At 42.7% G+C, this 16,619-nt stretch overlaps 1 protein-coding gene across 1 annotated transcript in view; it reads right to left on the minus strand.

The window, feature by feature from the left end:
- Window positions 1–16,619, minus strand: part of LOC146625084 (partitioning defective 3 homolog) — a 359,232-nt gene that overhangs the window by 59,092 nt on the left and 283,521 nt on the right. The window contains exon 21 of the mRNA XM_085362620.1: window positions 15,277–15,582. Coding sequence (XP_085218746.1) covers window positions 15,277–15,582 — 306 coding nt within the window. The remainder of the gene's footprint in view (window positions 1–15,276; window positions 15,583–16,619) is intronic.

Raw genomic sequence — 16,619 nt, forward strand, 5'->3', positions numbered from 1 at the left:
CTGTTCCCTATCCTCCACCAGCTCTCTTCTTTTTCTCATAGCCTGCTAGTCTTTATCAACTTTGACTCAAAAAGCTTTTTTAAAAAAAAAACAACAAAAAAAAAAACTCTTAGGGGAATCGATATTCAATATCCCCTTAATTTTAGCCTGTGTGCCACTTACGTATCAATTTAGATATGTTTCTCTCTTTCTCTTAGATAAATAAATTCCTTTGTCGCCCCAGAGGTCTTTATCCTTCAAGCTCGGGTCCTCGACCAGAGCCGTGGGAGCCTGAAGGACCTGTGCTGTCTTTGCTGTGTTCTAGGACTGCGCTCTTCTGGACAGAGATCTCAGATCTTGTTCCTGGGTTTTCCTGGAGCCACTCCCATAACTTTGGGGTCACCGCACTGAGTTCTCCGGTTACAACTGGGACCACTGTTACATTCACATCTTCTCAAGCTCTTCTCTGAGTCCTCGGTGCTTGAAGTTTCATATGGCCCTTCTTTCTGATGTTGCTATCCCTATGGCCATCTTCGCTTCAAGAGTTTCTGCTGCCTGAGGCACTAACCACATGGTCACTTGTGGCCAGGTTATTAGACGGCAGTTGGATGGGATTCTGGGAATCCTTGGGGATCAGGACTGTCCAGCCTTAAGTTAGCCTCTCATCGAGCAGCTGGTTCATTTGTGCTGCAAAATGCTCATGGAGTGTTGTCATCTTCTTCAGCTAGTAGGTGTGAAACATGGAAGCACGTGGAAAACACTATGGAAAGATGCCCCTTTTACTGTCTTCCCCCTCGACACTACTATTTAAATTTCCACACGGGCATTTGTAAATGAGGACAAATGTTTCTACTCTTGTAATTTTGCACCTGTATCTCTGTCAGGTAAATGTCCTAAACCCGTAATGTGGCAAATATAGGAAGAGTCAAACTGTATTCTTCCTGACTCATCAGCCAATTAAAATTCAATTGAGAGCCCCTTTAAAAAAGTCTTATCTGTTATTACATCATTTCCTCTGTTTCTGTTAGTCCTTTTTGTGTTGTTTAAGAATCACCAGCAAGCCAAATAAACAAGCAAGTGTGGCGTTTTCTCTCTTCTCAGTAAAGATATTGGGGGAAAAAAAGAAACAATTCTATTAAAAATATATGTTTTGAATGTTTTAAAAATGTCATTTGGAATCTAACAAAGGCAAATTCATTAACCTTCGCTCCTCAGGCGTGTTAACAGGTATAATAAGATGCTTATCTATAAAAACTAATAACACAAATGCTAATTATCTGTTTATCAGCCAGTGATGTAATGCTGGAAACGCTGTTCCAGTAAACCTCCAGAAAACAACGTTGACACATGAAGGCTTTGCCATTGTGTTTACTTGCTGTCAACACACTGCAGGCGCACAGCCACCTAATTAACATCTATGTCCTGTAACTGTGCCAATGTGTGTGTGTTTTATTCTCATTCCGATAGTGGGGGAAACAAAGCAAACTAACAACAAAAGGAAAGTATTTTGGCCAGAGGCATCAATCGCTCTGCCATGATACAAAAAAGAAAAAAAAAGGAAGTATTCTCAGCATCTGAGGCCAAAGCTGGTTAAAAACAAATAAGTAAACAAAAAAAGAGGGATGGTCTCACATGAATGTGAGCAATAATGACACACTGACAGCTCCAATTTATATGGCTAATAACCGTGTCACAGCATCATGGAGCCTGCCTGGTGAATTATAGCCCCTGTAGACTCTATCGCTGCCATTTTTCCTAAAGCCTCCCCGAGGAGCATCCTCGTCGGCTGCATTCTTCTCCCCAAGGCCAGCGCGGAAGACGAGGAGGAGGAGGAGGCTCGCAGATATGTGGAGAGTTACAGCAGAGGGTTGCGGACTGCTTGCCTTTTATGTCTCTAACGGTTGTTTTAAAGACAGACCGATGGGTGCGATGAGAGCTGGGGAGGAGGAGACGTGGAGGGAGGCGGTGTTTAGCGAACACCTCTCTGGAGAAAAGCGGTTGAGTTATGGAGTGTGGTGGGGACTGGATACAGCTTGCACCTCTCCACGATGGGCGGATAAATGATGGGATGGAAATCTACAACTGCGGCCTCGACGGCGAGGCGTGGGAGGTCAAAACGCTCTTCTATACCACAATCTTTTTCTCTCTCCAGGAGCTGGGACTCACTGGTGATCTACAGTATCTGCCTTTGAATTTTGTCTTCTACCTCTCTTTGTCTTTGCTTTTTTCCACCACCCGGTGATGTAACCAGTTACTCTTTCTCCAACAAAGGTTAAAATTCGATTTCAAGAAACAGCAGAAATCAAATCATAAGGGATCATTAGTTACTTTCCACTTCAGCATCCCGTGCTCACAATTTAACCACTCTCACTCTTTCTTTCCACACTTCGCCTTCTTTCTAGCCACCAATGCCTGTGTTTTGGGAGCAACGATGACGCAGCACGCCATTCTGATTACAAGGTTAAAAGACACAGGCAGGGGAGTCGAACAAACAGTTGCACCACTGAAATCATCCTCGCTAAAATAGAAATGGCATCTGTCAGACGTCGGCTGTAATCGTGTTAATGTTTGAATGTGTACCCTGACAAAGAAACTGCACGTACACACACGCACGCACAGGAAAAGATGAGAAAGACGTGCTGTAAAGCGCCCCAATAAAGATGAAATTGTGCCGGCTGTCTGCATTGGTCAAAAAGATTAAAAAACAATAAACAATAAACAAAACAAGACATGGGTGGTTGTTTAGACAGGGGTTTCATTCTGTCACTCTGCACCCCCTGATAACATGGTCCACCCTGTCTGTGTGTGTGTGGGCTGCTTGCTTTCACCAATGGCCCACCTACCTAATCAAGCCACAAAAAAACATTACTTTCTCTTCTCCTGTCATCCTCTTTTTTCATCATCTCCTTCCTTTTAACTAAGCTGATTAAAAGGCAACTCCCTCTCTCTATTTACTCAAACACCGCCCCCCACCCCTCCACACACACACACTCACCCACCCACCCAGCTGCCACCTAACCCACAGCCCAACGGCAGCGTGGGACGGCAAGGAGCCCTAACCACTTTCTGCATGAATATTAAGTGCGGGATTTGTGTCGCGGGTTTGAAATTGGAAATCACAAGTTTGACTAATCAGCTTTGGAGGTTCCACATTGCGGGGTTTGTGTGTGAGTGAGTGTGCGTGCGAGCGTGCATATACGTCTCTTCTCTCGTCTCCAGTGGAAACAGAGAGCCCCTACACACACAAACACACACACAACCCAACCACCGCTACCACTGATCCTGCTGCGAGTCAGAGTGCTTATTCAGTGCCTCAGCAGGGCCAAGCACCCCCTCCCCACACACACACACTTGCACAAATGCTCCCCTACACCCTTGCTTTACTGTATTCACTCCCACCCACCTCCCATTTAAAAAGGGGCCCAGAAATAGCCCAAGAGGCTATTAGGAAAAATAGAGCCAGAGGAGGAGGAGGAAGCAGTAGGGGTTTACAGTCCAAAGCCATTCAAGGATACACTCCAGAGTCTCTCTCTCCCCCTTGTCATCCATCCTCCTCCTTCGCTCTCTCTGCCTCTCTTTGTTCTGATGAATCAGTGCTTTAGTGAACATGCTCATTACAGCTTGATAGCTGGGGCTTGTGCACTATCCCTGGCATTGGTTTAAAATGGGGGCGAAAGACAGATAAAGACAGACGTAGTGTGTGTGTGGGGAGGGCCCCTCCCTACACTACAGTCCCCCCCGACTGTAGTGTAGGGAGTGGAAGCGGAGTGGAAGCGTACATCAGGAAAGTGGGAGAAAAAGAATAAGAATGAATGAAGGTTGGAAAAAAGGAACATTAACGAAGCAGAAAGGATTCTGCAATGATGGAGCGCAGGTGAAATGAAGGGGAAGGAAAATTTGTTCAATTCAAATTTTCTGCCTTTTTCCCTTTTGCCACACTTAAAAAAAAAAAAATCACCATCATATTTAGAACATCTTTGTCTTGCTCCATGTACGAAATGTTATTTTCAAGAGACAAGAGACATTCGCTTGCTTTAAATCACTTAAATAAACCACTTGAGCTTCAGGGTTGGACATTTCGCTATCAATTTATGTTGCTCCATCTCCTTGTGGAAATGCACCGAGTCCTCTACAAAATGAAAATTACAGATAACATTCAAAGGTATTGCTGATAATAGCAACACTATAGATTCTTATTCGTTCTGAAAATGTCATGTAGAAAGTTTTTTTTATTCTTTACAAAGAAAACTTGCAAAAGAGATGAAAAAACTCCTGACTAACCTGAATCTGTCTCCTGATAGTAATGTAAAAGAGCTAGAAATACTCGACCATGACCGATGACACACGTCTAACCTCTTTGTCTCACAGTTTATGATCTCAGTGGATGCCAGGATGATTCCATGGTTCAGATGACAGGTTAACACGATTCTGCTGTGAAACAGATGTCAGCTGAGATATAATGTGATTATGTAGATACACAGTGAGACAAATAACATAACCATAGTGTAAATGTGATCCTACAACAGATGCAGGTTTTTAAAATTGTTTATCTGGCCTGTTTGTGCACCTCTGAATAGCATAATTTAGGAACTGTTTTTTATTCATCGCATGAATGTAAAATTTCCCTCAAAATAGCAAAACTGTGAAATTATTGCCATAAAGACTTTTAAAACCCTGTATGCAAACGCATTTTACACTGTGGGCCGCAAACAACTAGCTTTGATCCAAAGTGGGCCGGATCAGAGGATCTTTTTGTTGGTGTAAAGAAGTTTAACTGCACGTCTAATACCGGAGATATTTTAACATAAAGGAAACAACTGAAATTTCAGCAACACGTCTCAGTTTTTCAGTATTTTCAACATGAAGAAATGCTGCTTTGGTCTTAAACTACAAGAAATAAATGTGTAAAATGACAGAAAAAGTTCTGTTAGCTCATTGAGCAGACAGTCCAATATATACATTTCTATAGTAGACAGTGAAAATATAGCAACGTTCTCTAATTTTATTGTCTATCTATTACTTACTCATACCGTAGGACTGAAAATACAGAAACAAGGTTAAAATTTGTGCCTTCCTTCACATTTGCCAAAGCCAACCAGTGGCGGGCCAATTCTGGCCCCTGTGCCTTATGTTTGACACCCATAGTGTAGAGGCTGAATAATGTTTGTTTTTTATAAATCACTTACACACTACATTTCCAGCAAACAAAGTTTTTCTGTCTCAATCCAAGAAATTGTCACTAATTTTAAAGTTTTATACAGCAACTCAAGGTATTTTATTGACCAGGAAATTAGTTCCTTTCAAAACAAGTCCCTCCTTTCTACATGTGATGTGTCAGCTTGCCCTTCCACTAGAATCAAGGATTGTTTGTCTGCTCAAGCATTATTGGTTTGGACTTCTCACACTACAAGCAATCTACAAATGAAAAAGGAAAGTCCTGGTACAGAGCAGACAGAAATAATAAATCTAAATATTAATACACAGACATCTGTTTATAGCAATGATTATGAGAGTAACATTATATAGAAACATTACAGAAAACTATAAAGTAGTTAGGTAGTCAACCTTCGCTGAGATGCAAGAGATAAATCACAACTTCCTACAAAAGGTCATAAAGAAAAGCTGTGGATTTTAATTGACGTCCCTGACTACCACTAAAACACGGCCATTATCCGTGGTGAAACAAACTGCAGGTCGGCCTGGCGGTGAGCCTTTAATGATAGCCGTATAACTGCAGGATGGGGATTATTCTTTATGTTTAACCATGGCAGAGAAGACAAGTGTTTCTAGGATGACATCTCACTGGGACGCTTACAGACCATCAGCCATAAAAGCTGTAAAGCTAAAAGATAGTGGAGCGATGAGAGGCCACAGTTGCACATGTTTCTAAGTGGTAATGGCCAACAATAACACCACGATATCAAACTCTAAGACAGAGACGGGAGAGCGAAAATGCCCATTGTGACAAAATTGAAATTTTAAAGCAAAAATATTTGTTTGTTTCCTAAAAAGCTAGATGTAAGTGGTACTTAATGAGTGAAATCAAAGTCTCCTTGTATTTTTACTCTTACTTTTACTGTTCCAGACAAGAGGACAATGGAGAGGAATAACAGAGCTTATTGCTTAGGACCGACATGGCATTTGGTCCAATCAGTGAACCAATTCAATAAGTCTGACTAGGTTAAAATGCCTTTGCTTATTAACTTCCCAAGTAATCTCTTTTGGCACAAACAAACCCCACCCCACCACAGTTGGTACAGTGGAAACGGAGGGATGCTAATGCGATTCCCTTGAAACAGCCCGCTTTTCTTTGAAAACAAGCCAGGCTCTAAGACCTTTAGGTCTGCGATGATCCGCAATGACATCATGAGCCCATTACCGTGGTCCGACAAAGCTGTGTGCTGCCATTACTCTGTTGAATGGGACTAAGAGCATTTTTACAGGCACGCTGATGGCATTAGAAATGTGTGGTGGCCTCCACAGGGCTTTATCGGGTCCCACAGTGAGCTCAAACATGTCCAGCTCAGGTAAAGAAGCATTTGTCCCTTTTTGCTAAAGGGGCCCTAAAGTCCAGTCTGGGCCCTATCAGTGCCCTGTAACATATACAGGGAAGCCTCCAGGCTTTCCCTAGTAAATTTATTTTTTTTTAAATTCTGCACATATGGGACCACAGAGTAACAGTCAGGAAATGAGTCCCATGTTCACTCGATAACCACAGGATATACACTCTGCTAACACATACGAAAACCTGATACCTACGTTAGAAAAGATGGTGTAAGCTACCCAACAAGTGTTATCAAAACAAAGCAAATAATTGATTTCATAAGTAAATAAAACTACACTTAAGTTGTCTGTCCAACATTTTCATATTATTACTTAAACACACAAACACTCTTAATTAAAATGATGCACCATTCACAATTAGTTATAAAGACTGAATGTGAAGGCCCACACTGTGATCACAAATTCTGTCCAAAACTTTCACAGAACTTAACCGAATGTTCATACAGACATTAAAAAGAAGAAGAAGAATGGTCCTGCGCACTATTTCAGTACCTCCTCATGAGTCAATCTCAAATATTGGAAGAAGGCTTAAGACAGATGGAATGTGTCGCTGGCTGGTCTTGTGGATTTGGGACGTACTCACCCATTCAGCTCCCTGTAATTACAAAGGGTTTTGCTGAGATCCGATTTGCCACTGGAAGCTTGTTCAAGGCACGGGGATTGGAATGACAATGCCGTAGTATGATAAAGGAATATGGATACTGCTCTTAAAATAGAGGGAACTTATGCTGCTCTGTGCTGAGAACACTTGCTCAGTGGCTCAGATGTGGTAAGGTAAATTTAATTACGTGCCCCTGTACACACTGACCGGCTTTTGATTAGAACGGACTGACTTCTTGGCACAGCTGCAACACCGGAATCACTTGGAAAACAGCATGTAGGTCACAGTCTGGCTTTTGATGTAGGAGACAACTAAACGTATGTTTTTTCTCATGTTCATGTAGAGGTCTCTTTATAATGTCACACATTACAAAGAGACGACAAGGTAAAGGTAAGCTTTGATATAAAGATTTTACAGAGGACACAGTGTTGGTACTATGGATTTAATCTTGTAGATTACCAACATGTTAACAATACACACCACACTTATTAGTCAGTATTTAAGTTGCAGCTGTTATTCGAATGGATTTTGATGAATACACAGCAGTAAAAGAAAGCTATTAACTACTCGTTTCCACAACCTGGCAGTTTTGCTTCCCTTTCTTTCACGAGTTATATTTACAGTAAGAGTTCAAGCCTTAAGCAACCTGGAACAACTTCAATGTCTTGCCGTGGCTGACACTGGGGTCACTTCTGTGTGCATCTATTTGAATGCTATTCTTGTAGTGACAGGCAGAGATCGAAATAAGGCTGAAGGAGGATGAAGAGGCATGGGAGCCACCTGCTTGCTGACACGGTCCACAGTGCAAACCCGCTCGGCAGTCACCTGCCTCTCCGTCACATTCCTCACCTGATCTATTTCTGGAGTGCTCTGGAGTGCATGTTAGTGGAGAGGACCCACAATCAGTTTGCAAAATTGTGTTATCTATCACATGAAAAGCAGAATTTCTCACGGAGATCTCCATAACAGGCACACACAGCGACGCGTGTTATTTAATCAACATGGATTTCTAAGTGATTGAATTCCAGGAGAAATATATTCCACGTTTGCTAACAGCGTGTTCTCTCAGAGCTTTCTCCCAATTAGTCGCTGTGACATTTTCAGAACAAATCATCACCTTCATACCAAACTGTAGAGGGAAACTTGCCAGGCCTGACAAATGCCCGTCTAGTTTGTTAGTTTGTGAATATCTCCTCTGTGCCGTACAGTCGGTTGCAGTGTCGGGAATTAGATGTCTTCAAGGGAGTTTGGAGCAGTGGATTAAATCTCTATTTAGAGCTGGTGATTGCCAGAAATGGAAGGTCCTCTAGAACTGATCAACAAACAAGGCTTCAGCATCCTCCGGCCATATACAAGCCCCCCCCCCTAAGTGTTTCCTTTCCATTCTGCTGGGGTATGTCTGCCCTGTATGCCTCACACTCCCCTCTTTTCCTTTCATCTTCTTGTGAAAATTCATTAGGTACTGTACGCATGTCTTCCAGGCTTCAAAGGACGTTGATAAAACACTGCATGCGCAACCTTAATCAGCTTGATCCACTTGATGTAGAGCTGAAGTGGGGTGGGTCTATATCTCTCTCACGCTCGCGTCTTCCTTCTTTCTCTCTCTCTCGATATGCTTTCAGGCTGTTTGCTTTCTTAAATGAATGTAATGGTACAAACGGAGGATAAATTGCCTTTCTGTGCGCTCCATCTCATCACATCCATCCCACAGGGCCCTTTCCAAAGTGGTAGGTTAAAAACAAAAGAGAGAAAAAAAAGAAGAAGAAGAAAAAAAAAGAATGAAAGCAGACCAGGAAAATAATTCACTTGCCTTGCCTGGGAGATACTCATTGCTATCTGTGTGGAAACCCCTGCGATAAGGCTGATGTGCATTTGGTGCATTAGGCCTCCTGCACTATCGCCGCTGCACAGAGCGGGCTGGGAGAAAAGGGCAAAAGTCTGTGCGCAAATGTGTGTCTTTGTGTTGGAGCTGTCCCCTCATTTGTAACCTATCTACAGATATTACGTGGGGCTTTTCCAAAGCCATACAGGGACTGAAACGTCTAAAAAGCTGTGTGCACAGATTGTCCTGTGGGTACAGCTAGCTGAGCGCCTTGAGGATTCACCCGAGGACTCATCCATTTCATCCTCAGTGCTCTTAACAATACCTAACATTCCAGATTAAGGAACAGGGAATACGCCTTACAATTACTGAGGCACTAATATCAAAGCTACACACAGACACTCAGGGAAAAGAATGGAAAACTCACAAGGATTTTTTCTCAGAGACTAAATGCTTCCAAGGCTCTGGGACTCAAACTGGACTGACAAAAAGAAACCAAACACAGTTATGTGACTAACTGCTTTAACAGCAAGTCAGTAAAGCGTAATTCGTTACAGCTAATGTATGTGTCTCATTAAAGCAAAACTGTTCCTTGATGCTAGACATATCAATCCGACTCCCTCGGGGACATGAAGAAAATGTTATTAGCGGCTCACGAGCCGTTATTAAAGCCTCAACGCTGTTACAAGGGTCGTAAAAGATTCATTTGTTTACCAATGAATTATTGAGAGGTAGGATTTAATCAAAGCTACAGATGTTGCAGTCAGAAAGTGTTGTTAATCTCGCTTTGATTGCGTCCAAATGAAAATATAGACTATAAAAATCACAGAGACTGATTGCAGATTGTAGAGTTAATTACAGTCGCCAAAATAAGAGAGCAAACAATAAAAAAGTGATTACTTCAGACTGATTCAGCGATCATTGTGGGGTGGGGGGGCTTTGCTGTTCAATGAGAACTTACTCTTCATCTGCATTACTGTAATAGAGTCATCCAGCGGTCCATTCAGACATTACAGCACGTAACACAACTGAAGATTGTGCATCTGTGTTGGAATGTGACTGTTGTGGTTCCTCATCTGAAGACAATGACAGGGGTAATAAGGAACGATTGGGAGGATAACAGCTCCACTGCCCTGTGGTTATGAACCAACTTGGCGGGGGGGGTCTCAACGTTTCCCACCTTAAAAGTCAACATCTTTGGGCAGAATCACGAGGCGATGATGGGGGGATGCTCAGAAAATGTTCCTTTGAGATGAAAAGCCTGACCTTTTTATCAGCAGCAGAAAATGCATTAGCAGCCTCATAATTCAATTTCACGACCATGCAAAGTGGAGGATTTGACTGAGTTTCAGTGCGGCGAGAGCGAGGAGAAAAACACGGCGCTGAGTGTTTCTTTGGGTTGTTTTCCTCTCTTCGCTGCTTGCTTGCCAAACTCTGCAGAGCTGCTGAGTTGCAGAGGACTTCAAGGGCTTTGCACAGCTGAGCGCCGTGAGCTCCGTATCGTTTCTCCACCCGCCGTCGCTGCCACCGCCACCGCCACCGCCTCTTCTTCTGTGTCTCCCTGACTCTGTCTTGCCCGTGCTCTAAGAGGCTTTAGAAAGTCAACTGGGTAATCGGAGCAGCAGTCAATCAAATTGCACTCTCAAAGGTGATGCTTTGTTTGACGCCCGCTTCCCAAAAACCCCGTGGAGCCTGGCACCTGTCAGGTTGTCGTTCTGAAACGCGGCATCCAGTCCCAGTCACCCAAACCATTTTTGGCAGATGGAAGGGTTGACTTGTTAACCGCCTGTCAAGAAATGAGGTCACTCCATTTTGCTAGGTCTTACCTTTTTTTTTTTTAATAAGGTGAAACGAAACAAACTTAAAAGGAAACGCTGTTCGGGTGTTTACGTCTGCCTCACTCTCATGTAAGCTCCGTAACAGAGCAAGTGCAATTTACTCTGTGTGCAGTGTGACAAATGATATTTACCTTTACTTTATATAAGGCGTTAACAAAACTGAACATAATTAAATCCCAGCTGTCTATTGGTGCCCTTCAGTTTTACTGAGTCTGACAGCATTGTCAAAACAGCACTGGAGCTGCCAGTTCTAATAACATGGAGGTAAGTAATAAATTGTCAAATGAGCTCTTGTTGTACGGTGATCTCACGGAGGAACAGTAAAACTTGATACGACAGCACGGGCGGGATCTCTGGACGCCCACACCGACCAGGGGTCCTCGTATCTCTAAGGGTTTTATAGGCTCAGGTCTGACTCATTCCAGCTTTACAGTCACAGTGACCTTCCTATTAGAGCTCCATTACCAAAGGTCTATTAGAGAGAGGGGAGCATACCCAGGCTATTTTTCCAGCTGTGGCCTCGTCTTATGAACTGTAGTAGATAAACAAGTATGCAGCTTTGTTAGCTGCCCAGAGTCACGGGTGAATTAAGGCATTAAATGAAAGCACTTGTATGTAAAAACAAGAAGTAAAAGTGAGTCACAGATGCAAAACCAAAATCTACAGAAAACAGGATCTGATCTGCAAGCAGCTGGACCCCACCTCCTCTGAAAAGGACCACCGCCCAAAACCAAACCAAAGGGCCACTAAGCAGCTCTGCTTAGTTTACTGAAGCTAAAGAAAGATTTTCCATCTAATTAAACGTATTTTGCTGTAATGAGTGTTTCTTCTCCATTCACCTCTTTTGAATCTTTGTGTATTTATACACCACTTTTTCTCGTCTCCCTCCGCTCACCTCCAACAGATTGCAGTGGATAGCCACCCCTCCCTGAACCTGGTTATGCTGAAGGTTTCTTCCTGTTAATAGGGAGTTCTTCATTCCCTTTGTCACCGAGTGCTTGCTCTTGGGCATGTGCTCTCAGATTGTTGGGGTTTTCTCTGTATTACTGTAGGGTCTTTACATTGCAAGAGCCTTGAGGCCTGTTGTTTTGATTGTGTGCTATATGAATAAAACTGAATGGAACTGAATTTGATTAACGAAAGTTCTGAGATGATGTTAAACAGACAAGTGGGAACTTCGACTGCTGGACGCATGAGGATTGTTTCAAAGCTACGCAAATGAGTGAAGGAAGAAAGAAAACTAATCGGCTAAGGCAGGTTCATATACAAGTTCTCTGTCTCTGTTGAGTATTTAATATGTTTTGTTTTGTAGGCTTTATTTTGATTGGCACATATGGTCTTAGCTAATATTAACCTAATTCTCTTTTCTTGGTTCCTGACAAGATTTATGCAACCGTGCCTTGCTTCTAGTGATCATATGAAAATCAGGAGTTCTGACATCGTATTAATCACATATAATATTATTTACTTGCCGGTATTTATTTGCTGGTCACAAATAAACTGCTTGTTTTAAAATGTTCTTATGCAACATGCATTTTTGGCATGACATGCAATAAATGTGTTTACTTTTTAGACAGTGTATACTGTTGCACACTACAGATGCTTTTTGTTATGAAGTGCACAGGGTCATGTGGTAGAAATTGATCAGGTTAAAAGGCAATGACACGTTTTTTTATATAGCAGTTCTAACCGCAGACCTCAACTCTGTCAGAGTATCACTCAAACAACCGAGTAAAACAGGATCCTTAATCTGTCGCTTTGATCACAGTGTTTCTCCTGGGCCTCCTCAGAAGGAAGTAACAGTATCCAGGTCAGGGTTAAATGCTGCTCATTCTTCTCTTTCATACTGAAAACTGACATCCGCGAATGAGCCGAGCTCAATGAACAATATTCAACTTTTCTTTCCTTTTTTTTTTCTTCACCTCATACACGAACTTCATGTCATCGCTGCCGATGCTCCAAAATAAGAAGCAAGTGTCAGGATTAAAAAGTGAAGAAAGAAAGTGTAAGTCATATAACTGCAAGGTAAATCAAAAGTTCTCACTCCAATCTCGCTGCCTCGATACATGGATTAGTCAGAAATGATTGTAAATTCTGTTGTGTCTGCGCCCTATTCTTGACAATGAAAGTTCCATTAAGTTTAATTTAGAAATGCAAATTACTGTTTATGTTTGTTATGATAGACAAGTGACAGGAGTCTTGAAATGCAGATGTGTTGCTAGCTCTTTTTTTTCTTTCAAATTGCAAATAGAAAGCCTCTGAGCGAAATAAGAACCAGAGAATATTATTATTCTCAAAGGCAGAAAGGCAAATATTACATGCTTTGGCTGGAATACACAAGATATGCAAAACAGCAAGAGGTGCAAAACACAAACGCGCTGTTGAACATGGAGTGCACATTTCCAATCAATTCACAACATTTGCGACGCCTAATCCCATCCCTACATAGAAGAAAATCCATACTGTGCTATCAGTACTCAAGGCTCAGACCCCAAACTTACTGTAAGCTTGGATTTATGATTAACATGCACCACTATGTAGGCATTAGATGCTGAGAGAAACATGTAAAGATGTGTCCGAAACACAGCTATAACAAGAGAAAGGAAGAAGAAAAGACAGAAGAGTTGACAATCAGACCCATCATACAGGGAAACTGTTGCTTTCTCCGAGATGATCAATAAGCAGATTGATGGTTAAATGTCCTTTTCTGGCAGTTAAGTCGTTCACATGGTTGTCTCACACTAAGGCTTTCACACTGTATCCCTGCACAGAGCGTCTGGAGTGCATCACTGACCAGCATGTTGTGATCTGACTACACACAGCTGCTGAAAACCAATCAAACATTCTTTATTCACCATCAGTTCCTCCATAAGAAGTTTGCAGTTGCTATGACTACAAAAACACTACCTGTAGAAACGTGCAGACATGACCTTGACTTTAAAAATATGAATCAGTGGCTTTTATCCATACCTATGGATGTTTTGGTAAATGGATTAATTCAGCGATCACAGGAAACAGACAACTTCATCATCTCTACTGACAGAGGATCTTCCTCCTTAAACACATAGACACACACAGGGAGTTGGTTCAGCCTCCTCCAACACTAAAAGCTGATTTAGCTGCAACTCTTGGTTGAGCCTATGACGTAACCTAGGCGAGCAACGATGCTTGTGCTTTGTGCTTTCTTGTTAACTACCTTGTGGTCGTGTCCCAGTGTTTTATATGCAGTGCTAGCCACCAGAGGATCAAATAAAATGCTGGGATTTCTGGGTTTTTTCCCCTCCCGAGATGCCACCCTTTGTTGCAGTTTTTTTTACTTCTGTGTACATTCCTTCACATCTATTCTGAAACTATCCACTTGTGAGCTACGACAATTCTCTCTAATAATTGATCCCATTGATCCATTCAAAAAAACGCAGTGCAAAAGTAGCCTGAAACACACAGGAGGAATGTAACATACTCACAGTAGTTGCAGGATGTGTTAAGGCTACGTCTAGTTACATTTCCATGATATGCCATAGTGATTTGTGATTACGTTGGATCCCCAGTTAACACATACGTCCCCTGTTAACACATACGTGCCTAGAAGTGAAAGGTCACGTGCCCCCAAGTGACAGCTGTCAATCACAGGATGTGGGAATTATCCAGCGCCCTAAGGTTATGGGAGACCATGAGAATAGCAGGCTCCTAATGTGACCACACTGACTGGTGAGAATTCTCGATTGCTAAAAACACAGTACAACTGAGCTGAAAAACGAGCATTTTTTTGAGCTGGCAAACTATATTTAACCACTTTTATTTACAATGAATTTCACAGGGGGGTTTACTGCGTGCTTTGTCCCACAAGGCCTTCTCTTCTTTAAATTTAAAAAATAAACAGAAAAGAAAGAAAGAAAAGCACTCTACTTTTGAATCACAGCAACAAATTAAAACACACACACACGATGGGAGGGCAACACTGGCTTCACACTGGATTTTTGGCACCTATTAAAAGAGTAATATCAAACATGGCATTGTCTTCACATCAAATATTTATATTAAAGCAGACTTCCCTCGAAAGCCGGTATAATGTGCCTGTCTGGAAAGGGATGTGAGAAGTCATGGAGTATTACCTGTGATCCAAGAGTAATGGAAAGAAAAAAAAGTGCAACTGCTTGATGTGGAATTGTAACACATGGAGAATTACTGATAATCTGCTGTTATTCTTTCACCTAGGTGCTTGCACGGGAGGAATGTCTTGTGGGACGGAGCGTGCAGTGAAACCTCGTGTGAAATCCATTGTTTTTCTGCAAAGTACGAGTCACCCACGACAAGTAGAAGCGAACAAATACAATCACATTACTGTGTATAAATTATAGATGAGGTGTAAAGCAACTACACTGATGCAAAGGCGCAATGCTAGTTAGTGTCGTTTGAATGAACAAGAAAGGTATAGAGTTTAAAAAAGCACTGCTTTTTGGGGCATCCTTTACCTGTCTGGAGCTGCGGGGCGTCCATTGCGAGGCTTGTTGACCTGGGCGTACAGCGCCTCCAGGGGAGGACCGTTGTCTTGAAGGTTCAGGGAAGGAGGATGCGGGTTCAGAGGACTCTGGGGGAGATGGTAGGGGTGGCTGTAGGGGTCTATGGTGCTGCTGTCTATTGATGAGCACAGCGATCCAATGCCGGCGTAAGTGTGGTCCTCGTCTGAGCTGAAGGTGCGGCTGACGACATCTTGGATCTCTGCGTACTCTCTCTCTTTTGCCTGCTTCTCACGGAGTTCCCGCGTCTTGGCCTGTATTCTGTCAGGAACACAATGAAGGGGAAATGTCAGGCAGGAGTTCTGAATTAGTGTGCACAAACACAACAAAAAAAAGCCAGATTAATGGTATAATATTTTAAGGATTTAGTAGTTTTGAGTTATCTAAAAAGGTTATTTCGAGATATGCAAATAATAATTAATTCTGCTTCTGAAGCTGAAATGTATCATACATATATAATAAGGAAGTAATGAGATAAAGCAACGCAGCTTACAGCAAACTTTCACATATTGATCATATATAAGGAGGAGATTCTCAGAGGTAAACCTCTAACGTGGCTTTCTTCTCTCGGCCCTCTAACAAAATAAGGTAGGAGGGAAACAGTTAGGCCTCATCTACGTCCTTCCTGCCCCTTCCTTCCCCTCCATGCGGCTGCTCTCCGCAGGATCACTTCCACAGAGCAGCCCCTTTCACGGGGCTTTCCTGTGTCAGAGAGGGGTTCCATGTGAATGCCCGTCTGTCTGCAACTAACAAGGCTCAGTCAGGGTGCTGCACGGGAGGGAGGAGAGCTTGCTTTGTGGGAGAAGAGGGATGTACAGTGAGGCGAAGAGAGGAAAAGGGGTGAGGACAGCAGGAGGAGGAGGAAGGAGGGGGGGCACCTCCCACTGTGGTGACCCTGGCAGCAGTCTCTGCACTGCTCACTGGTTCCAGATGTTGTATGTGCTGCAGGGTAACTCGCTCATCCACACACGCACGGACACAAGCACGCTACCTCCCACCCGTGCTACATCTCCCTCTTACCTCAGGTCATAACCGACCTCTGATCCCCAACTGCGGCTCCTCGCAGATGATTGGCAGGTTTTGAAAGGAACTAGAACCCCCACACCCCCCACAGAAGTCTCCATCTCATGTGTGTGTATTTTAATAACAGTAATCACATTTCAAACAATCACCATTTTTCAGTGCTGGATTAACCCAATTCCCTCTTCCAACCCGTAGACCGCCTTGTTTATTTTTAGCTGTCCAAAATCCCATTTTCTCAGCATTATCTGCAGAATGAGATTTTGATGGAGTCCTGA

Source organism: Diplotaxodon limnothrissa, linkage group LG9 (genome assembly GCF_057381915.1).
Source record: "Diplotaxodon limnothrissa isolate DT_005_m linkage group LG9, D_limnothrissa_male_GT1.1, whole genome shotgun sequence".
Taxonomy (NCBI): domain Eukaryota; kingdom Metazoa; phylum Chordata; class Actinopteri; order Cichliformes; family Cichlidae; genus Diplotaxodon; species Diplotaxodon limnothrissa.